At 36.2% G+C, this 25,464-nt stretch overlaps 1 protein-coding gene and 1 long non-coding RNA gene across 2 annotated transcripts in view; both read left to right on the forward strand.

The window, feature by feature from the left end:
• The first annotated feature begins 233 nt into the window (after nucleotides 1-233).
• The window catches only part of ARHGEF38 (Rho guanine nucleotide exchange factor 38), a 124,142-nt gene continuing 98,911 nt past the window's right edge, over nucleotides 234-25,464 (forward strand). The window contains exon 1 of the mRNA XM_005555602.5: nucleotides 234-470. Within this exon, the coding sequence (XP_005555659.3) occupies nucleotides 275-470 (196 nt within the window). The 5' untranslated portion in view covers nucleotides 234-274. The remainder of the gene's footprint in view (nucleotides 471-25,464) is intronic.
• On the forward strand, nucleotides 8,941-19,662 carry LOC135970807 (uncharacterized). Its single transcript, XR_010586655.1, has 3 exons — nucleotides 8,941-8,995; nucleotides 10,645-10,707; nucleotides 19,326-19,662. It is a non-coding gene; the product is annotated as an uncharacterized lncRNA (long non-coding RNA).

Genomic DNA, 25,464 nt, shown 5'->3' on the forward strand with positions numbered 1-25,464 from the left:
CCTGCTTTGCGTAGCTCTGTGCTGCAAGTCTCTCAGGTAACAGGTGGCAGCTTCCCCTGTTGGATTCTAGGTTTAAAAAAGAATGACCTCATGTGGGTGGAGCTCTGGGACTTCGTAGAGGTGGTGGCAGTCACAGCCAGGTAACCCTGGAGTGAAGCAGTTTAGTTAGAAGGGGGCAGATAAACTCGTCATTCTAGTGGCTTTAACCCTCACCCTGAGGCGCCTTAGCAACCAGTCATTGCCTGCAAGCCTCTAAAGCTTGTCTTTGCCTCATATGGAGCCCAAAGAAGCCACTGGGAAAGAAAACATGGTCACCAAGAAAAAGAATCTGGCCTTCCTGAGGTCCAGACTCTATATGTTGGAGAGAAGGAAGACTGACACTGTGGTTGACAGCAGTGTTTCTGGGGACCACTCTGGCACCTTGAGGAGGAGCCAATCTGACAGGACCGAATACAACCAGAAATTACAAGGTAACCAAAAAGAAATCAATTGTCCCAGTTACTGCACTCCCTGCTCCATTTCTGCTACGTTTCCATTTGCAAAGAAAACACACAAGGCAGAGGAGAAAATCAAATACCACCTCTCCTTCCCACAAAATAAGAAGATGAAAGTAAATGTGACCTGTAAATTATAGGAAAAAATTTTTATCATGTGATTCAATGTTAAAGAGTCAATTCTCAATTACTCTTAATATTGCTGGGGTGTTCTTTTTTTTCCTGGTGAGGGTAATCATTTTTCTTCTACCTTCTTCTTTTCTTCTCCCTTCCCTACCCAACTTAAGAAGTGGGAAACACTAGAAAGCAAATAATTTAGAAACCTACGAAAGATTGTTTATCTCAATGAGTAGATATGTGATATTACACCATGAGTTCTATCTAGGTAATTATACTGAACTGTAATTGTGGTTATCTTAAATAGGGGCATGAAACTATAATCGTGTCTATGAAAAAGAAGGAATGTTATAGTCAGAGAGATGGTATAACAAGATTTGCTGAAATTCACTTAGGTGATCATTTCCTTTGAGTAAATTGAATAATACTCAAATATGGTAAGAAATGTTTAGGAGGCTTATTTTGAATGATATTTGAGGAAATAACTTCAGTTTATTTTGTGATGGTACTAAGATAATTTGGCGCAGTTATAATAGCACATCGTGTGTTTCAGGGCCTTAATCTATATCCTGTCCTATCTATCCTTTCTTTCTCTCCTCTGTTTCCTGAAGGTCATTTTTTTCTAGTAAAACTTCATTTTGATGTTGATATTGGGCAGCATTTTATGTCTTCTCTTCAGTACCTGTTATGTGGTCCTCCAGAACTTGCCTCTCCTGCTTTTAGCACAAGGTGTGTTTGAACTCTCATCATCCCACCGTGAGCTGTCGTTTTGTATTTAAAAACTATGATGAGATCAGAAAGACCGACAGGACATGCTTATATTTAACAAATCTCTTTCCACAAATATGAGCTTAGATTTAGTTATGCAAATTAATTAAGTTAAGTTGCATTAAGTGCATTTAAATTAAATCTAAAAATTATTACTATAAGTTAATATTTAAAAATAAAGTACTGGTAGTTCAGGACTACAGCACAGCATCAAACTTATCCTCAAATACTTTTTTTTTTTTAAATGAGGGAGAGTGTTGTTTAATCTTTGAAATTAATTTTTCTCAAGGCAACGGATACATTGGAAAGAATGGATGTCTTAAAATTTCAACTTTTATTTTAGATTCAGGGGGTATATATATGTGTTTGTTACATGAGTATTTTGTGTGATGCTGCGGTTTGGGGTACAAATGATCTCATCACCTGAGTACTGAGCATAGTACCCAGTAGGTAGTTTTTCAGCCCTTGCCTTTCTCCTCACTCCAGTAGTCTCCAGTATCTATTGTTGCCACCTTTATGTCCATGTAAGTCTAATGGTTAGCTCTCACTCATAAGTGAGAACATGCAGTATTTGGTTTTCTGTTCCGGCATTAATTTGCTTAGGATAATGACCTCCAGTTGTATCCATGTTGCTGCAAAGGATATGATTTTGTTCTTTCTTATGGCTATGTAGTATTCCATGATGAATAGGTACCACGAGAATTTAAAATCATACACATTTAGTTTCTAATCCTGGTTCTTCAACTTACTACCAAATAGAACTTCAGCAAATTACTTTACATATCTGAGCCTAAATTTTCCTGTCTGTGAAAGTGGGACTAATGATACTTGCCACATAATGTTGTTGGGAGATTGAAATTAGATAATTACATAAAACATCTAGTATACTGGCCGACAAATTTTAGGAATAATGGCTACCATAATGATAAAACAGAACTTGCCCAATATTAATCGAAGTTTGTATACCTTATTTCTCTTTTTCAATTATTTCTTGTCCTTTGATAAAGAGACCATGTCTAAAATTCAGGAAAAGCCCATTGCTTTATCCCTAATGACATGTTTTTTCTATCTGAGTTTCACTAATCAGCATCTATCAGAGTCTCTATTAGCAAAATAAAAATAGAAAATAATTTTTGCTACTGACAAATTTTTGCTTACTACATTTACCTAAAAAAATAAGTCTATGACCACACAATAGAGCAGACAGGGGTTGGTTACTTTGCAGAAGACCTCAGGCTTCTTACACACTTCATTTGATTTGTGGCCTTTCCTATGCTCTGTTGGAGTCTTTGAAGGTGGAAGGCAAAACTCAGGAGTTAACACATACTTCTAGTCTGTGCTTGAGAAAAATCACCAAGAAGTATGGAGGAGCACATAAGCCATAAAGATAGACTGGCCTCCTGATAAGTAACATTTTAAAAATGTAACCCTTAAAAAAATCCAAGTCTGATTATTGAATGCCTAATAGAGCTTTTAGCATGGTTCGACTAGAACAGCTTTGGCAACAAGGGAAGGCATTTTCGCATTAATGTTCAAAGCAATCAGTTCTGTGTGTTTGTTCTGTGGCCTGTACAATACCCATTATTATGCAGATGAGTTCTAAATCACCTTAAGAAACTCTTTATTATTCAAATGTGAGGGCTTTTCCTTCCCCTTTCTTGGAACTGGTAGTCCCTGGGAGGCATTGAATAAACACCTGGAATGGTTAGAGCCCTCGGATAGATGGCCTAAAGCTCTTGTGAGGTCAAAGAGGGCTTTCAAATACTGGAATTTCTGGCAACACCACATTCCTCAAATTATTTAGCTGGTTATTTGATTAGTTATTTAATTGGTTGTCCTTCAATGCTATATTACTTGAATAAAATTCACTGTCCTAACTCTCTGGGGAAGCAAGTTCTCTGGGTTCTGGAAAATGTAAGATCTTTCTCTGGCGTTCTTGAGCTTGTCTTTTAACTCATAATACATAGTCTATCTGCTCAATTCAATTTCTCACATCACTTTAATAGCATGAAACTTAAGTTGTGATAACAATTTTTAAAATGGTACGCTGGCTGAATTAAAACGATAGAACATGGCTCCAATGAGGACATACTAAAATCTTTGCAGAAGATTGTGATCACATCAACATAGTCATTCCTACTACGCCTCGAGTAGTACAATAATAGAAAGGCTACCCTTAGGCTCCTTTACTCCTTGAACAGATTAATTCAGTTGACTAGCATTTATTGAATATGTTATACCTTGTTCTTTGAAATTAATTTTTCTCAAGGCCCTTGATACATTGGAAAGAATACAAATTATAAAATCATACACGTTTGGTAAATTGACATTTATTGAATGTTTTATATGCTGTGTCTTGAGGGTTAAAATGAAGAGGAAAAACAGAATATGTGCCAGGAATTACAACTACAAAATCATTAAGAAAACATGTCTGACCTTTACTCCAAAGAGGCTCAAAGTCTGGTTGGGAAAGATAAGACAGGTAAACAAATAAATGCAATAAAGTAGCACGATAGAAGTGGAGGTGGGATCAGTGTGTCCACAAAAGGAGGAAATAGTCTATTCAGGACTGCATGAAGGAGGTTGTCAGAAAATGGTGTTTCTAAGGGATGATAAGGATAGGGATGATGGAAGGTACAGGAAAGAGAAGGACATTTTAACCTCTTCACTGGATTTAGCTGTGTCTGAAATTGTTTTTGTTTCCTTGTTTATCACCTGTTATTGACTGTCGTTCCCCTCCCTTTTCTCTCCCTCCTCTCCCATACACCATGAAAGAAACCCTATCTGTCTTGTTAACTGTTTCATTTCAGCAGCCCAGAATACAGTAAACACTCAGTAACTGTTAAATAGAATGAATGACTTGAATGATCAGGCCCAAGCAGGAAACTGCTGTGAAGAAAGGCACCAAGGCCTGAAATAAGAGCCACTGTATGTATCTAAATATGTAGGGACACATGTTTCTATCAGAAAGATGATTCTTCAGTTAAATGAACATCAGAGATTAAAATGTACAGAATTTGTATAATAAGTAATTCCCAGTGGAAGCCTGTTTCATTCCCAACTCGACCTTTCAGAGCATACAACAACCATATTTCAAGTATTCCTCTTCTATTTGTAACAAGAGCCAACTTAGCTTCCACTAGCTCAATTCCTCATTTCCATTCTACTGGGGGCCGTAGAAATTACCTAAATACAAGAAATTTAGTGGTTGAGTTGTAAAAACTCAGAAAGGGTTTCATAAATACTTATATACATGACCTCCATATTTGAAATATGCCTAATTTAAATAGTTATACAGAAGTGTGTATGTGCATATGCAGATGTGTGTGTGTGTGTATATATCCAGTATGTAGATATAGATATACATGTATGTGTTCATGTGTGTACTTGAGACACTTTTTTTTTGCAATGATTAGACTTTTTATTGAAAGTTACTGTAAAATTTAAAGAACAAAAAGAACAAAAGTTTACTAACGTTCAGGAGTCTTTTCTGAAAACCATATATGAATTATGTCACTGATATTATAGGTTTCCTCTCAGTATGGCTACTATGGACTGAATGTTTGTGTTCCTCTAAAATTCCTATGTGAAACCTAATCCCCAATGTGACAGTATTACGAGGTGGGGTCTTTGGGAGGTAATTAGGTATTGAGGGTGAAGCTTTTGTGAATGGGATTAGTGTCCCTTAAAAAAAAACACAAGAGAGAGCTTGCTTCTCTCTGCTCTCAGCCATGTCAGGATACAAGAAGGTGGCTATGTGCAAACCAGGAAGTGGGCTCTCAGCAGGAATAAGATCTGCTGCATTAGGAACAAGATCAACTTGATTCTGGATTTTCCAGCCTCCACAACTGTGAAAAATAAATGTTTGGTAAACTTAAGCCACCCAGTCTCCAATAATATTTGTTATAGCAACCCAAACCAACCAAGACGGGTCGATTACCTTTATCCTCTATGGCCACACTAAACTTCTGTTTAATTTTCTGGCCAATGCATATTTTTGTTTATCCAACACCAGATGAAAAGGTGAGAAGATATGGGTAAAATGCTATTACCCATTACCACTGCTGGTAACACAAGGCAAAAATTACTTCTTCATTTCATGGTGGGTCTGTGGTACTTTCTATTTTTGCAAAGGCTATTGTATCATTCTTATTAAGAATGATTATCTTTATGATGCCCAAAGTTGTCTTACTATGGTGCTAAAGATGAACGACCCTACTGTGTGAACTTTATACAAAATAACGTATTGTGCCATGTGGGGACAAGGGGCTCAAATAATAAATTAGACTTGGTAAGATTATGAGGCCATTTAATTTAAAATGTTTTTTAAGAATATAGACAGTCTGTCAGGAAGCAGAAATTAACACGGGAAGACTTGCTGAGTTTTGTTCAAGGCTAAATGAAGAATGGAGTAAAACAAATTGTCCAGCTTCCTGTGCTTGTTTCTATCCCAGTGCTACAAACCCTTTTTGTTCGTGTCTGTTCTTTGATTAGTGAGTAGCTCCTTCCCGTTTATCTTTATCTGTCTTCATACACTCTATAGTGAAATGGGAAGTATTTGAATCAGTAATGTGACACCAGTACAAATAGGTGTGTGTCATAGTTTGAAGGGCGAATCTTTCTAAAAGGCAAGACGCTGTAAAAACTCAGTAACTTTTGTCTTACTTCAGGCATAGAAACCAGTGTAAAGCATGGTATTTTACATTCCTATTTTTTTCAGTAGAGGCATCTTGCAGTTTTTAGAAGGACCATTTGTGTCAAATAATGTGTGAGTCACAGAAATTGAGACTGAGCTATTCTACTACTACCACATTGTGATGGGCAAATTTATTCCTATGTTTGACTGATATGACTTTAGGCGTAACTTTCTTAAAAGTAGCAAACACAATTTCTAGTTGTGTTTTTTGTTTGTTTGTTTATAAAAATTATGGGTTTATCAAAATGAGACACCAAGCAGAAGAAGGAATGAAAGAAAGGAAGGAGAGAGAGAAGGGGAGAGATAGATAGAAACCAAGCAAGCAGCAAGCATGAATAGAAATATACCTTAAAATAGTAATATAGCTGGAGAAAAGATGGGAGAAAAGCACCCAAGCTACATTCATCTTTGTTTCTGATGACACAGGAAAAGAAAAAAAAAATCTCTGTTTATAGAATTACTTTTTCTTGATGCCACAATCATGTTAACATCAGTACCTTTGTGAATATTGATTTCTTGATAAAAGTAAAATTATTGCAAGAGTTACTAAATTTATAAATAGCATCATTCTTAGAAATAGTCAAGACTCAAAGTTATGGCTTATTTGGGAGTCCTACCTTCACTTTTAGACTATATCTGAGACTGTGGAATTTTCTGTTCAACAGGTCTCAGTACTGGCTCCAACATTTGCTTGGACCTCTTCTTATCCCACGTTCTCAAGGGCAGACTGTGGTTGCTGGTGTGCATGCTCTTAGGCCTAAGGGACAATTGATTACGGAGGTGTTTCTGGAGCTGAATCATGCTGGAGTGTTCAGACCATGCCTACCAGGTTCCTCTGGGTGGGAAAGCTGGTAGAGAGAAGAGTAGGGGGTTCAAGCCTCAAGACTGGGTAGGAATGCATGTGTCCCATGGCCCCCTGCCAAATTTTGGCATAAAACTCTGAGGGATATGAGAAATCTAAATTAGAAATTGGCCTTTCAGGTTGTTATAAAATATATTTATCAAGACAGAAGGATATATCACATTTTATTTAATAGTTTGCCAGCTTGATTTGTAACTTTTGAATATGCAGATTTGGTATGTTGGCCTCTATCTGTATCCTTGCTGCAGGTCCCACAAAGGAGGCAGCTATGTGTGGTTTTTGACTGTAATCTATTTCAGGATATAACCCTTCTTCTACACTAGGTTGTGAAAGTAAGAGGGAAGGCAAGGGAAGGGAGAGATTGAGTATTAATGTTATGTTATCTGCTAGGAACTATGCTAGCCAGACACTGTCACACACACTGTTACTGAATCCCAACATCTCGTCTCTTCAGTTCTGATTTTATCATTGAGAAAAACAGGTGGTAGGCCTTGGGTTTGAGATGTCACATGCTTGAAATATTTGCAAAATAGAATGAATTTAATTAGTTGACTCAGTAGGTATTTTATACATATGATTTACTAAGAAGTCAAAGCCATTTGATGGTTGCAGCACATGTTTTGTAATGTGATGACATTTCTCCGCTACCATAATAAAGCTTAACTTGCTGTTTCTCACTTTGGAATATATATTCTTTCTTTTGACTTATAGTGGCATGTCCCTGCCAGTGTCACTGTTTAATAAATACGTTTTTTGTTTAGTTGTAAGGGAACAAAATTACAAAGGTAGGTTAAGCAAACCTGTCTTATAGTAATAGCTTAATGATCTCCATTTCCTGCTTCATTGAGTATCTTGACACTGAAACTCATCTTTCTTTAATTTTATTCCTGTTGTTATTTATTTGCATCTCAATAAAACTTAATATCTATCAGAATAACTGAGAGTCCTATTCTACAGCAATGAGAGGAGGGAATACATTTGCAAATGAAAAGAATGGAGTTGTATGGGGGAAACAAGCAACTTTTTATCTGAGTAGGTGATATTTCAGTAGAATTCTATGAAGTCAGCTTAAATTGTGAGTCATAACTTAAATGCAGCAGGAACATAGAGTGCTATGATTAAAAGCCTTTGTCCAAAGTTTTCTGAACAATTTTTTTCTTGATTAATGAATCAGAGTATAAATGAATACTCTAAGATACCTGCATTGAAGCCCCCAATAGAGGATGCAATCTTAGACTGACATACAATTCTCACTTAAAGAAGAAAACTTAAAGGTCACATCATCTAGCTACTACTCTAAGTATTGTGAGTCATTATAGCACCTCACAGAAACTGTCTTTCCTGAATGCTTCTTAAAGTTAGGTCTCCAATGTCCCTACAAAAAGCCATCACAGATTTCTCCTTCTGTGTTTGTTGTGAAATGGTTGATGAAGACATTGTTTACCTCTCTCAGTGCCATCCAGATTTTATTCAATGGAAAATTGACTCTCCTTAAGAATAAAAACATAGCCCCTCCCAGATAAAAACAAGCCATTTACTATATTTAGCTGCTGGGAACTTAGGGTCAAATTTGGTTTTGTTCCCTGGCCTTTATATTAGCTATTTTGTCTGTCTAAAAGTTTCTTTCCCATATAGGCAGGGTCTGGTGGCTCATGCCTATAATCCCAGCACTTTGGGTGGCCAAGGTGGGTCTATCGCTTGAGCCCAGGAATTTGAGACCAGCCTGGGCAACATGGTGAGACCCTGTTTCTACTAAGAAAAAAAAAAAATGGCTGGGTGGTGGTGCATGCCTGTAATCCCAGCTACTCGGGAGGCTGAGGCACAAGAATCACTTGAACCTGGGAGGCAGAAGTTGCAGTGAGCTGAGATCGTGCCACTGCACTCCAGCCTGGAGTCTCAAAAAATAAAAAAATAAAAAAATAAATAAATAAATGACATAATAAAATAAAATAGAAGTTTCTTTCCCCAAATCTCTGCAAGTGTGGATTTTTATCACTGAAGTATCTGTTCACCCTTTTTGGGAGTCCCTCCCTGACCATCCGACCTAAAGTGATGTAGGTGAGGAAATACTTTTCCTCTATCCTCTTAAATTCTGTGACCAGGACCTGTGAATTATACAGACAAAAGACATACTAACAAAAGAAAAAGCATACAAGTTTTACTTGAGGTTAATATTTTTATGTGTCATGGTGGGCTTTGTAGAAAGAAAGAGGTAAAAACCTCAAAGAAGCAGTTAGACCTAGGGGCTTATATAACATTTTAACAGAGTCATAAATTGTGGAGATATGATAAAGCCAAAGTAAAAGAGTTTAGGGTTGGGGAAAGAAATTGTGGAAAAGTGACTAGGAAATACATGGGAGAAGCTAATGGAAGATAAGGGTTATTTTTGTAAGATTTGTTTGTGTAGGCTCATCTCTGTGTCAACTCCCTGTCTGTGATGATAAGAATATTCCCTTCTTGGTGATACAGGGAGGGCACTTTTCTCATGGTAAACTTACACTCTGCTTTTAAGTAAAAAAGGAAAAGGCAGAGAGCCCTTCCTGCGTCTGCTATTGAGCATCTCCAGCTCAAAATAATCAATATCCCAAAGTGGCATATTTAGGGATGGCGTGTTCTGATCCCCCTCAGTGGCTTTCATACTACCTATCACTCTATTAAATTATACTGCTTTATTCTATTTTTGGCTTTTGCTGTCAATTGAATATAACTCTCCTTGGAGAAAAAGACTTAGCATTTAAGCAATGCCTGGTATACAGTTATTCTGCTCAATGACTATTTATTGAATGACTTTATAATATGCAATGAATAATTACAACTATATTGATCCTGATGACATACTTGCTTTTACAATTCTGTCATTCTCACTTTCCCACTATGTAATGGTAGTTAACTTTCAGTTAACTTCTTTACATTCTTTTCCTGTAAAGAAAGATTATAAATAAATACATTTAATTAAAGAAGAGAATAGAGTTTCCTGACCAAGAAAAATAGGATCTCTTTTTAAATGAATTTATTCAACAAATATTTGCTAGGTATTCACATGTGCCAGGTATGACTAGATCCTAAGAATATTTTTTTAAATATCAGAAGCACACCCAGCCCAATGAGTGAGACAGGCTGTGAACAAATTATTGCAGTAACATAATAAGTGCCTGAAGTATATTGCAAATTGGGTTTCCGAGTTGCAAATTCTGAAATAGAGATTAGGGTGGAGGGGACTTACTAGGAAACATTCTTGGACCACCACCTGGGGAAGAAAAGGGAAGGACATAAGCCTGGGCAGAGGGAGAGGCCGAGCTGTGATGTGGTCTCATTGGAAGCTTTAGCCAACTCTGAAGGGAGTTCTAAAGATGGATGATTTTTTGGAGTTGTCCCCAGTGTTGTGAAGGACCTGGGCCCTTGTATCACACTTTATGTTTGGGGATGTGGCTATCTTGGGAAAGGGCATGACCTGAGAGGTGCTCTCATCTGGGATAATTCCTAAAGAGGGCATATCTGCTGGTTGTACTCCTGGCAGCTGAAATAATAATTTATCCCTTCCTTTAAGGGGAACTGGTACTAACATGGCATCCACCACATATTAAGTGGTTATTACTATTAGAGACATAAATAAAGCAATACAGGAGCTATGATAAGAAAGAACTTAATTGTACCTCTGAAATGCCAAAAGAAAATACATTGAAATCTGATTCTTGAAATCCAATTAGGACTTTTAGGGCAGAAGGCATTCCAGGCAGAGGGATTATGCTGGTCCTCATACATAGGACAAGGTAATAATACTAGTTTTTGTGTTTGGGGATTTCTAAATGGAAGAGCAGGTACAAACACCAACTGAACATCTGTAGTAGGCACTTAAGTGCAGTACGTCATTTCATGCCCTTAGCAACTTTGCAAAAAAGTTATTGCCATATATTTATAGATGATAAAACAGAGGTTAAGAGAGGTATAGGCATTCTCCCAGTGGTCACATAGCTATTAATAGTAACTGGTGAAGTGAGAGTTTTCCTGAGGTACTGCTTGGCTCCAAAGTCAGTGCTTTTTCAACTATCATGCAATTTTCCCGTTCTAACCTTAGTTTTTAGTAGTAGTACCTGTTTTGTGGTTTGCTCTTAAGAAAGCAACTGATTTTAATAAATCTTTGAACAATACTCACAAGCATCAAGAGAACCGTAAGTTCTGCCAATACATTCATCTGCAATCTTGAAGTGAACAGTGACCAACAAGTATTTTTCAGTAGCTGTGTTATTTTATGCTTCTCAACAAAATGTTCTATATGCTTGGAAATTAGAAAGATATGCACTTGCATTGAATAAGGTCTATACTTCACAGAACCACTAAAATATTCTACTCTAAAAAAACAAAACTGATTATCTGAATTATCTAGTCTTCGAAAACTCCTTGTCATCACTAACTACAGAGTACTTACCTGGATTAGGGTGCTTGGTGAAAGACTGGGTCAGAGTGTCAAACGACATGGCTCCTTTGCTTAACACTCCTCATTGCTTTTCATTTTTCTATAGCTAGCAGCGGTACCCAAAGAGGGGAATATATAAACCCCAGGAGATTTTACAGACAATCTATTGTGCAAAGAAAAAAATAAGTTTGTTTTTCAGTATAGCTCTTTGAAAATATTTATTGTTGTGTATGCTTCATAATGTGTATGATACATTAATACTATACATACATTAGAGGTGTATACACAGAACAGTTTAACTGACACAATAAAAACATTTGCAATGAAATTCTGACACGCTACTACATGGATGATCATCAAAGACATTGTGCTAACTAAAATAAGCTAGGCACAAAAGGACAAACACTATGTGATTCTACTTATATGTGGTACATAGAGTAGTCAGATTCATAGGGACAAAAAATAGAATGGTGGTTTCCAGGGGTTGGGGGAAGCAGGAAATGGGGAGTTATTGTTTAATGGGTAGAATTTCAATTTGGGAAGATGAAAAAGTTCTAATGATTGCACAATAATGTGAATGTATTTAATGCTACTGAACTGTTTACTTAAAAGTAGTTAACATGGTAAATTTTATGTCATGAATATTTTGCCACAATAAAAAATAATTAAAAAGTTTGGTGGCCCCTGGTTTGCAGCATTAAAATGGAATGTAAGGCTTTTCCCAATTTGACTCTGTCTCTTCTCTGGCCTGGAGGACAGTGTTACTTTTGTCAATGAAAAGAGTCAAACTCTGTGAAATATTTGAAGATATTTATTCTGAGCCAAATATGAGTGGCCAATGACCTATGACACAGCCCTCAGGAGATCCCGAGAACATGTGCCCAACGTGGTCAGCCTACAACTTGGTTTTATACATTTTAAGCTTGGGTCAGGAAAGGTGGGACAACTGGGGGCTTCCAGGTCATAGGCAGATTCAAAGATTTTCTGGTTGGCAATTGGTTAAGTTATTATCTAAAGACCTGGAATCAATAGAAACGAATGTCAGAGTTAAGATAAGGGGTTGTGGAGACCAAGGTTTTATCATACAAATGAAGATCCCAGGTAGCAGGCTTCAGAGAGAATAGACTGTAAATGTTTCTTACCAGACTTAAACAATCTGTTCTGTGGGTCTTCAGATCAGTTTTAATGTTAATGTTAATTCAGCTGTGTCTGAATTCGAACAGGGATGATGGAATAATGAGGCATATCCAACTCCCCTTTCTCATCATGGCCTGAATTAGTTTTCCAATTTAACTTTGCAATGCCCTTGACCAAGTGGAGGGGTTTATTCAGATGGTTGGGGAACTTAGAATTTTATTTTGGTTTCCATCATGCAGGACAGTTCTACTTTGGACTGGTATGACTTGATAAGGAGGGCTCACCCCCATCCCAGTTGTTTTATAAACCCTGACTCATCTTTCTATGTCTAACCTTCTCAGTCATTACCCCTAAAGGATATTCATGTCTCACGCCCTCTCTATATGTCACATAGTTGGTATTTACATGTCAATATCTCTCTCAGTTGAACTTCTTGAAGACAGGCATATTTATATCTATAGTTCCTAGAAAAGTTGGTATGTACTCAATTACTATGTTTGTTGAGTTAATGAGTGAGTAAATGAATACATGAATAAACAATCAATGAATGGTGTGGCAGTTGTGCGGTGAAAGTCCTGGTGAATAAAGGAGGCCCTTCTCCGTGGCTCATTCCATCTCAGCCAGCTCTTGATTACCTCTTCTCTGGCTTCAGGGTCACAGCACCTGGTTATGAATCTAACTCAGCTGAAGGAATTATTTATCCATTTTTCTCATGTCTCACATTTCTCTTCTCTATACTATGTTCTGTTGAATCATCCTTTAAAATTCTGCCATCATTAGCAAGGGCATAAAAAAAAATCACATCTACCCATGTACTGGAGAACTGATAAGTTATTCCTCTGAACATAATATCACATTTTCATAACCAGATATAGATATAGAAATTAAATTATTTTTGTTCTGAGATAATCAAACATTCTAAGTGATTTTCTCATTTCCTTCTTTCTGTTAACCAGATCCATACATCTAAAACTATAAATAACATATTTGAAATACTCAGCATTTGAAGAGCTTGTTAATGCCACTCCAATCAGACATTTAGGATTGTCATTGTGTTACAATGGTGCTACTGTTTTTAAACTATTGAAAACTTTACTAAATATTTTTTAAAATACTGCAATTATAATCTCATAGTATGCTTTTGCTTCTTTATTATGAGCATTTCTGCATAGAAGTAAAATATTAACTTAAGATGTAAAATTACATTGCTTTTAATAAACGAATCCTTGGAAAAAAGGCAGAACAACTCTGAGAAATATGAAGCTTCATTAAATTGCAGTTGTGAGCAAACATTTTTAAGTGTTTGTTTTTTTATATATAGAATATAAGAATCATACAATTGTAGTTAGATTTTTCTTTCAGTGAATCATAAATCAAATAAGATTTTGGAATGGGTTAAATCTATAAGAAAAGCTCAAATTCTATATCTTTTTTGCTATGTGTTCTTATAAGTGTGTGCAAATGAAAAACAAAAAAAAATTCAAATCATAATTTGATCTTATTTTCAAAATATCCTTTTCCACATTTATATGTTTACGTTCAAACCCTGATGACCTTTTCTGCCCTCATATTACCTCATGTGTAGTAAAGAGTATGTTAATATATTCACTGTGTATACTATATGCATATATAATGCACACTTATGAAAAATATATGTGTGTATATACATACACTGATGCATCAATCACTGTTTTGTATATAGTGTTTGGAACCTGTGACCTGCAATAATTAACTAAGTTGAACTAAAAGAGTCTGTTTCAATTGGTTGAAAGGAAAACTAACTCTGTTTCTCATTTTTCTAAAATGGGTAAAGAATGGAGAATTGTATTCCTCTACATCTAAACCTATATAAAAGTTTTAGTGATAAAAAGTGGTGTGTGGAAGCAAGAATGCTCTGATAATTTTCCCAGAAATTATTTCAAACTTACCTTTACCTTGAATTCATGCAGTACTGGAAGAAAAATCAACACAAAACAAAACAATGATAGGATCAGCCTTCACTATTGTACCATGACTTGCTTCTCTTTAAGTTTCTGCTCAAAAATCACCTTAGTAATGAGGTCTTCTTGACCTTTCTATACAATAGTAACCACCAGCAGCACCTGCTTTATTTTTCTTCATAGTGCCTTGTCACTATCTGGTAGCTATATGTTTCCTTATTAACTGGTTTATTGTTTCTCTTCTATCATTAAAATTTAAGTTTCATAAGGGCTGAGGTTTTTCTCTCTTTTTTCTTTTTTTTCATTGCTCTATTGCTAGCATCTAGAACAGGATTTCTCAATATTTATGCTACTAATTCTTTGTTGTGGGGAGTGGTCCTGTGCATTGTACGATATTAGCAGAAGCATGACTACCAGGTGCTGGTAGCCACCCCTGACCCCAGCCGTGAGAACCAAAAAACTACTCCAAACCTTGCCAAACATCCTCTGGGGTGGGGGAGATGTACAATTGCCAGATTAAGAACCACAGGTCTAGAACAATGCACGGCACAATGAACACTCAATAAATATTAGCTGAATGAAAGAACAAATGGATAAAAGCAGTATTTCTTATCCAGCCAAAATTTTGCATTCTCAATAATAGAACAATCACAAGAGAATAATTGAATACAGGGAGGCCTTTATCAAGTCAAGTTTCCCTTCTATTCAGGGCTCAGAATCTTCCCCTTTTCACTCATCTTCTGCTAAAGACTTTAAATAAAAACATTTTCGGAAGCACTCATTTATTTAACTACTAATTGCTCTGTCTGTGCTATGCTGCTCACTGTTGGAGCCTGTAAATTCAAACCAATGCCACTTAAGTATTTTTCAAGACACATAAGCTTTGTTTAATTCCTTTTTGAAATCCACTAATCTACTTTCTGTGCCAATTAGCAGTCAGAGGAAATAAATCACATGCCCTTCCAATGAGGATAAAATATTCCCAGCCCCAATGTTTGAGCTTTCAAATTCAGAGTCGTGGAGGGTCTGTTCCTCCACATTTTCACTTAATACCTCACTGGCTCCTCTCCAAACCCTGTCTGACATGCAATTATTTTCAACCTATTTCACAGAAGGCTGCTCCATTCATCTTTCTGTGGGTCATATTTCCATTGAAACTGATTTTAAAAGATAAAAGATTTTACTGTGTGAAACTTATGTTGGTAGGGTTCAACGCAATGCTAAGCCAAGGTTTTTTTGGGTTTATGGGGGCAGATATGAAATTGGCAGCAGGGAGAGGGATGAAAGAACATTTATAGTCATATCTGGGGGTTTCGTAATGATCTGTCTGGAATAAAACCGTAGATTGAATTATGGGTGGGTGTTTGCACTATATGGGTAGAAAGGGAATTGGACTGATAGAGGCAGGGAGGGAGTGTTGGTCAGAAGTTCTGAACTCAATTTCTGGCTTTGTTACTTGAGGTAGAAGACTTACTCTCTCTAGAAATTAGCTTCCTTTTTTAATATAATGAGATAGAGCTGAGCAGAACTTATCACCTTATCTCCTCTGCCTGCTCTTTTCCCATTGTTCCCTATTTCTTTAAATGGCACCGTGACCCAGTTAACAAGTCAGAAATCTGAGAGTCAGCTTTGACTTCTCCTTTACCCTCCGCATTGATTACTCACCAGTTCATGCTAATTTCACCTCTTGAATTTCTCTTGATCTGTTCAGTTCTTTCTATCTTCTTGGCAATTAGACTAAGCTTAACTCCCTCCTTCTTTCCCCTAGTGACTAGACTGTCCAGGCGAAGAGCCACTTCAATACTCACAGGCTTGCTCCTCACCCTCCCCTCCCAAATCTAGTTCTGTGGAGGCCAAAGTGATCTTGCTAAGAGAATCTAATCATGCCCCTCATTTATTAAAAAATTCCTCATTGTCGAGATCTGTCTCCTGAGAATTTCTCTAGACTCATCCCCTTTTCACAACCTCTATCACTTGTAATTCAGCTGCCCTGAGCTGTTTTCACATCTTTTTTTGCCACCAAGACTTTAAATACACTATTTCTTTTGCTCATGACACTTTTGCATCTCTCTTCACCTTGTGCTACCTCTTTCAGATTTCAACTGTGTCACTTCTCCAGTAGGACTGACATCCAGGCTGTGCTATGCTTGCATGAGTCACAGGTTATTATAATTATATGTGTACTACGGTTTTAATTTTTTTAAATTTTTGTGGGTACATAGTAGGTGCATATATTTATGGGTTACATGAGATAATTTGATACAGGCATGCAAGGCATAGTAATTCCATCAGGATAAATCACCTCAAGCATTTATTCTTTGTGTTACATATAATCTAATTAAACTCTCTAGATATTTTGAAATGTACAATTAAATTATTTTTTATTGTAGTCACCCTATTGTGCTATCAAACACTGGGCCTTACTTATTCTTTCTATTTTTTTGTACCCATTAATCATCCCCCTTTCCTCCACTATCTCCCCCAAACTACCCTTCCCAGCCTCCGGTAGCCATCTTCTTTTTTTTTTTGAGATGGAATTTCGTTCTTGTTCCCCAGGCTGGAGTGCAAATGGCGCGATCTCGGCTCACCGCAACCTCCACCTCCTGGGTTCAAGCGATTCTCCTGCCTCAGCCTCCTGAGTAGCTGGGATTACAGGCATGCACCACGACACCCGGCTAATTTTGTATTTTTAGTAGAGACAGGATTTCTCCATGTTGGTCAGATTGGTCCTTAGGGGATCCTCCTGCTCTGGCCTCTGAAAGTGCTGAGATTACGCACCTGGCCTGCCATCCTTTTATGATCTATCTTCCTGAGTTCAATTGTTTTATTTTAATTTTTAGCATCCACAGATAAGTGAGAACATACAAGGTTTGTCTTTCTGTGCCTGACTTATTTCACTTAACATAATGGCCTCCAGTCCCATCCATGTTGTTGCGAATGATGGGATATTATTCTTTTTATGGCTGAATAGTAAGTACTCCATTTATACCAGTTTTTAAATACTGACCAATATTTTAAAATGCAAGGTGATTTGTTTGCAGAATCTTTCTGGAATAATTCTTAATCTTTTAGATTTGTCTCACTCAACTCTTAATATAACAGCAGTGCTTTGGCAACTCGACTTTATAAAATTATTTCAAAACATTAAAGCAGTTTTCACAGAAACATACACATGCTATTTTACTCTCATATTTCATTAATTTATGTAAGTTTAGTTAAAGTAATATAATTACAAAGAAGTACAACTGACATAATGAGGTCAGTTGTTGAACACAATTAAATCTTGAAAAATATACCCCTTGATTGTTAAGTGGAGAAGTACATAGACATCAGTTTGTGTATTTTAGGGAGAGAATGGAAAAATGTTGATTTATCTTATGACTTTAATACCCTGTCTTTACTTCTAGGTTATACATATCTTGATGATAAGAGCTGTTATTTATTCATTATAGTATACACAACACAAAGCACAATATCAACTCAATAACCAATATATTATTTAAAAAATTAATATTAAATTAGATATAAGGTTTTTTAACTCCAAAGACTATGGAATTTGTAAAATCGTTAGCTTCAAATTCTAATATTCTTTGATTTGTATGTAATCATAAACATATTTGTGTTGTGATGAAATTATATATTAGTTAATGGCTAGGTTCTTATGTTGTATTATCTTTGTGTTCTCCACAGTCAAATGACTGTGAAAGTTGCTCAATAAGTATGTATCAAATGGTGTATGTGTGCCTGCCTGGTCGGTTGTTGGGAGTATGAGAATGTTTCAACATTCTCGAGGTATGTCTTTATTAGCAGCATGAGAACAGACTAATACATACTGCATTTTGTTTATAAAAGTGCATATTCCTGAAAATTATTTTTAGGGTGAGGGCAAGTGTTGTTAAGTAAGGCATTAAACAAAACCTTAAGCTTGGTATATGAAATTATTCACTACAACTATTCTTTACTAAGAGATCAGTAAGATTTCAATACAATTAAGAAAATCTAAATTCAGGATTATTTATTGGTAGTTATTGAAAAATAATATCAGAGGGGAAACTTAATCTAAGTAAACAATGACTTAGAATTTTAAAAGTAATAATAAGTTGTGTACTTTAGCAGGACACAGCTATTTAATCATCTCCTTGCCCATTAAACTTGTTTGAAAAGCACATTTTCAGTGAATTCTCAGCAACTTATTTGCATTGATGATTTAGCTTTGGGGTAAATGGGAGAGATTCAGATTTTTAAAATTCAGATGTTATTACATTATGCCAAACAACATGCAAGGGCTATATCCCTAGCTCATTTGAATTCAGCCTGAATAATAGCAGTGCACATTAGGCCTGGTGTTGAACCGACTTCGTAGCAGTCTTTGCTGTTTTTGCTTTTCCCAGCCAAGGAGGGCAATTTCCTGATAGATGCTCAATTTCCCCTCTTGCCCTTGGAACATTTCCAAGGAAAAGTAAAAGAGGGAAAGCAGGTGCAGCCATTCAGAACCAGATACAGAATAATGGCAAGTAAATCATGGTCATAAAAACAATGACTGACATTTTTTGAGAGATTTCTGGTGTGTCAGACATTGAGTTAAGCAATTTTCACGCTTTATCTCACTTCTCACAACCTCCTAGCAGTGAGCAGTGGTTAACATCCAGGTTCAGGAGCCAGACTGGCTCAGGTTTGAATCCTGGCCCGCTACTTTCAGTAGTGTGACCTTGGGCAAACTACTTAACCTCTGTGTGTGTCAGCTTCTGCATGTGTAAAAGGAAGGGAATATATATACATCTTACTGTGTTTTTGTGAAGATTGAAGAGCAAATGCAAAACAAACTCAGTGTTTGCACTCAAAAATGTTAGCTTTTATTATCATTAATATAATTATTATTGTTATTCTCCTTCTACAGTGAAGCAATTTCGTGAAGCCAGATGACTTGGTCCAGGTCACACAGGAAGTGGGTGTCGTTGCTCAGAACTGAACTCTGTGCCTCTCTGTTCAGCAAAATTCCACTACATAGAACATAATGTACCATGATCACAACAGTTCCAGGCAGGGAGTGAAGAGAGAGAGCCCAGACTTCGGAGCTAAGCACATAAAATTTGAATCCCAGCTCTTCTGCATATTCTATTAATCACTGGATATATTTACATACACTCACTGTATTCAGTTTCATCTCTAAAATTAGTGTAATATCCCATTTTTAGAGTTGTGAGAAAGATAATAAATAATGCATATTTTAAAAACTGGTAAATAAAAAGTTCTTGAAACTGGTTGCTCTTATTATAGGCTTTCACAATACATTATAATCAAATATAATTGCAGTAATTCTGTATAATGCTTTAATATCAAAAATAATTTGGGGGAATATACACATTTATAAACAAAATACAGTATGTATTAGTCTGTTCTCATGCTGCTGATAAAGACATACCTGAGACTGGGTAATTTATAAAGGAAAGAGATTTAATTGACTCAGAGTTCCACAGGGCTGGGGAGGCCTCAGGAAACTTACAATCATGGCAGAAGAGGAAGCAAACACATCCTTCTCATGGCGACAGGAAGGGGAACTATGAGTGAAAAGGGGGTAAAAGTCCCTCATAAAACCATCAGATCTTGTGAGAACTCACTCACTGTCCAAGAACAGCAGCCTAGGGGTAACCATCCTTATGGTTCAATTACCTCCCACCAGGTCCCTCCCATGATACGTAGGGATTATGGGATCTACCTTTCAACATGAGATTTGGGTGGGGACACAGCCAAACCATATTGTGGTATATATACACAATGGAGTATCATCAGCCTTAAAAGGAAAGGAAATTCTGATAACTTGATACAACATCAATGAACCATGAGGAAAATGATACAACATAGATGAACCTTGAGTACATTCTGCTAACTGAAATAAGCCAGACACAAAATAACAAATACTGTATGACTCTACTTATATGAGGTACATAGTAGTCAAATTCATAGAGACAAAAACAGAATGATGGTTGCCAGGGTCTGGAGGGAGGAAGGAATGCATGAGTATTGTTTAATAGGTATAAAATTTGTTTAGAAAGATGAAAACATTCTGGAGATGTTTGGTGGTAATGGGTTGGCCAACAATGTGAATGCATTTAATGCCTCTGAACTGCACACTTAAATATAGTTAACATGGTACATTATATGTCATGTGTATTTTACTACAATGAAAAAGTCAGAGAAAAAATAATATATCCATCTATAGGAGGAAAATTTTGTTATTAAAATTATTGAAATGAGAATTGCAGTCCTAAAATGAACTCATGCCTTTTTTTTTTTTTTTTTTTTTTTCTGAGATGGAGTCTCGCTCTGTCACCCAGACTAGAGTGCAATGGCGCGATCCTGTTTCACTGCAATCTCTGCCTCGTGGGCTCAAGTGATTCTCCTGCCTCAGCCTCCCAAGTAGCTGGGATTACAGGCACCCACCACCATGCCCAACTAATTTTTTATATTTTTAGTAGAGACAGGATTTCACTGTGTTGGCCAGGCTGGTCTCAAACTCCTGACCTCAGGTGATCCACCTGCCTCGGCCTCCCAAAGTGCTGGGATTACAGGCATGAGTCACCGTGCCCTGCCTGCTCATGCCTCTTTAGGAAGGTTTTTGATCTTTTGCGTTGAATTCCTCCAATAAGTGACTTCAGTCTTTATATTTCATAATAGTGAGAAGGAGTGCATGACTATTCTTACCCACACATATATTCCTATTCGAATTGGCGGATGAGTATTTATCAATGTAGATACTATTCTAACAATACTGTCAGAGGAGAAATAATATTGTTGTGACACCAAGGGAACATTTTTATTATACACATTACCTTGAAATAACATTTTTGCCAGGAAATTTGATGCAGCATACATATGGTGCCTGATAGAAAGAAGCCAGGTAAAAGTACATTAGTCCTGTGTGCTGCACATGATATATAGTCAAACAGCCTGTGAGATAGAAGGATATCATTAACTATGAAGGTCATTCCATCACCAGTATAATGTTTGGAACAAAGATGTATTCAGTTATGCTGTTTACTCTATTTATACTTCAACTCCTCGTCTTTATAAACCTGCCTTTCTATGTGATTTTTAAAACTCCCAGAATATTTTTTTTTTCAGAAGAGAAGATCTGTCTTGTTTAAACTGCCTTGCACTCCAAATTCAAATCAAAACCATTATGAATTTTAAAGCATGACTTCTTCTGACATTGAAACTTTTCTTTTTTTCCAATTACTACTACAACTGTTAAAATTTTGGAAAAATATTTTAGTATGCCCAGGAAGCCTTGCTATGTCTATTCTATTTGCATTTGTTTCACAGTCTCATTAGGTTCATTTTCCCCCTAATTTTTCATTTGTGGTAAAATGCACATAACGACATTTACCATTTTAGCCACTTTAAAGTGTACAGTTCCGTGGCATTAAATGCATTCATAGTGTTCTGCAGCCGTCACCACCACCTCCAGCACTCTTTTCATCTTGTAAAAGTGAAACTCTATAACTATTAAACAATAACTGTCTCTTCTCTCCCATCCTCAGCCCTAGGCAACCATCTCCATTTTCCATTTCTATGATTTCGACTATTCTAAGTACCTCATACAGGTGGGATCTTATGTATTTGCCCTTTGTGCCTGGCTTATTTTACTTGCCATAATGTCCTCAAGGTTCATCCAGGTTATAACATATGTCATAATGCCCTTTCTTTTTAACGTTGAATAATATTCCATTTTCTGAATATTCCACATTTTGCTCATCTATTTATCCATTAAGGGATACTTGGGTTGCTTCTGTGTTTTAGCTACTGTGAATAATGCAATCCTACCAACAATGCTCGAGAATTCCAATTCCAGTTTCTCCACATCCTTGCCAACACTTCTGGCTTATTTTTTAAAATATATTAGCCATCCTAATGGGTGCAAGGTGGTATCTCACTGTAGTTATGATTTGCTTTTCCCTTATGATTAGTGATGCCGAGCATCTTTTCATATGCTGATGGGCCCTTTGTATATTTTCTTTGGAGAAAAGTCTATTCAAGTGCTTTGCTCATTTTTTATTCTGGTTGTTTATTTTGTTGTTGTTGTTATTGAGTTTTGGAGCTCTTTCTACATTCTGGATATTAATCTCTTATCAGATATACAAATATTTTCTCCTATGCTGTAAATTGCTCTTTTGTTTTGTTGATAGTGTCTTCTGATGCACAAACTTTAACATTTTCAGTTTAAATGAAATGAAAGTCCAACTTTTCTGTTTCTTCTTTTGTTGCCCAAGCCTTTGTCATATCCAAGAAATTACTGCCAAATTCAATATCATGAAATTTTTGCCCTATGTTTTCCTTTACGAGTTTTATATTTTTAGATTTGTGATCCATTCTGAGTTAATTTTGTATATGGTGTTAGATAAGGGTCTAACTTCATTCTTTTGCATTCAAATATCCAATTTCCCCAGCACCATTTGTTGAAAAGATTGTCTTTTCCCCATAAAATAGTCTTGTCACCCTTGTAAAATATAATTTGACCATATATGCAAGGATTTATTTCTGGTTCTTTATTCTGTTTCATTAGTCTGTATTTATGCCAGTACCATAATGCGTTGATTTACTATAACTTTGTAGTAAGTTTTGAAATCAGGAAGTATGAGTTCCTCCAGCTTTATTCTTCTTTTTCAAGATTGTTTTGGCCTATTGTTGTCCCTTGAGATGCCATATGAGTTTTAGGATGGGTTTTTTTTAATTTCTGCAAAAATATTTGGAATTTTGATAAAGATTACATTGAATCTGTAAATCACTTTGGGTAGTATTGACATCTTAACAATATTAAGTCTTTCTATCCATGAACATATCTTCTCATTTATTTATATCTTTAATTTCTTTAAATAATATTTTGTAGTTTTCATTGTACAAGTCTTTCTCCTCTTTGATTAGGTTAATTCATAAGCATTTCATTCTTTTTGATGCTATTGTGAAATGGATACACTTTCTTAATATTTTTTCAGATTGTTCATTGCTACCGTATAGAAGAAATGCAACTGATTTTTGTGTGTTAACTTTATATTCTGCTATTTTACTGAATGTATTAGTTCCAACAATTTTTGGGGTGAACATTTAGTTTTCCACACATGAGATCATACAATTTTAGAACAGAGAGAATTTTACTTATTTTTTTCCACTTTGGATGCCTTTATCTCTTTTTCTTGCCTAATTGCTCCAGCTAGAATTTTCAGTACTATGTTGAAAAGAAGTGGCAAAGGCGGGGCGCAGTGGCTCACACCTGTAATCCTAGCACTTTGGGAGGCCGAGGTGGGTGGATCCCGGGGTCAGGAGTTCAAGACCAGCCTGACCAACGTAGTGAAACCCCATTTCTACTAAAGATACAAAAAAAAAAAAAAAAAATTAGCCATACATGGTGGTAGGCACCCATAATCCCAGCTACTTGGAGGCTGAGGCAGGAAAATCGCTTGATCCCATGTGGCAGAGATTGTAGTGAGCTGAGATGGTGCCACTGCACTCCCACCTGGGTGACAGGGCAAAACTCCATCTCAAAAAAAATAAAAAAAAAGAAGTGGCAAGAGCAGGCATCTTGTTTCTGATCTTAGAAGAGAAGCCTTCAGTCTTTCACCATTGAGTATTATGTTTGCTGTGAATTTTTTTATATATGGCTTTTATTATGTTAAGGCAGTTTCTTTCTATCCCTTGTTTGTTCGATTAAAAAATTTTTTTTATTTCAATAGCTTTTGGGGTACAAGTCATTTTTGGTTACATAGATTGATTATATAGTAGTGAATTCTGACATTTTAGTGCACCTATCACCTGAGTAATGTATATTGTACCCAATAAGTAGTTCTGTATTCCATATAGAATAATGGCCTCCAGCTGCTTCCAGGTTGCTGCAAAAGACATTATTTCATTCTTTTTATGGCTATATTCCATAGCATGCATATATATAACATATTTTCTGTATCCACTCATTGGTCAGTGGGCACTTAAGTTGACTTCATATCCTTGCAATTGTGAATTGTGCTGCAATAAACATACATGTACATGTGTCTTTTTCATATAATGACTTCTTTCCTTTGTGTAGATATCCAGCAGTGGAATGGCTGGATCGAATGGTAGATCTACTTCTAATTCTTTAAGGAATATCCATACTATTTTTCATAGAGGTTGTATTAATTTACATTCCCACCAGCAGAGTAGAAGCATTCTCCTTTCATCACAACTACATCAACATCTATCATTTTTTGACTTTTTGATAATAGCCATTCTTACTGGAGTAAGGTGGTATCCCATTGTGGTTTTAATTTGCATTTCCCTAACAATTAGCGATGTTGAGCATTTTTTCGTGTTTGTGGGCCATTTGTATATTTTCTTTTGAGAAACGTCTGTTTATGTCCTTTGCCCACTTTTTGATGGGGTTGTTTTTTTTTTTTAATTTGTTTGAGTTCCATGTAGATTCTGGATATTAGTCCTTTGTCAGAGGCATAGTTTAAAAATATTTTCTCCACTCTGGATTGTCTGTTTATTCTGATGATTATTTCTTTTGCTGTGCAGAATCTTTTTAGTTTAATCAGGTCTCATTTATTTATTTTTGCTTTTTTTCCATTTGCTTTTAGGGTTTTAGGCATAAATACTTCACCTAGGCCAATGTCCAGAAGAGTTCCTTCAAAGTTATCTTCTAGAATTTGTATGCTTTCAGTCCTAGATTAAGTCTTTGATCCATCTTGAGTTTATTTTTGTATAAGGTGAGAGATAGGGATCCAGTTTCATTCTTCTGCATGTGGATATCTAGTTTTCCCAGCATCATTTATTAAATAGGGTTTCCTTTTCCCAATTGACGTTTTTGTATGCTTTGTTGAAAATCAACTGTTTATAAGCATTTACTTTATTTCTGGGTTGTCTATTCTGTTCCCTTAGTCTATCTGCCTCCTTTTGTGAGTGCCATGTTGTTTTGGTAACTACAGCCTTGTAGTATAACTTAAAGTCCAGTAAATATGATGTCTCCAGATTTGTTCTTTTTGTTTAGGATCGCTTTCGCTATT

The sequence above is a fragment of the Macaca fascicularis genome, chromosome 5, assembly GCF_037993035.2.
Source record: "Macaca fascicularis isolate 582-1 chromosome 5, T2T-MFA8v1.1".
Lineage (NCBI taxonomy): Eukaryota > Metazoa > Chordata > Mammalia > Primates > Cercopithecidae > Macaca > Macaca fascicularis.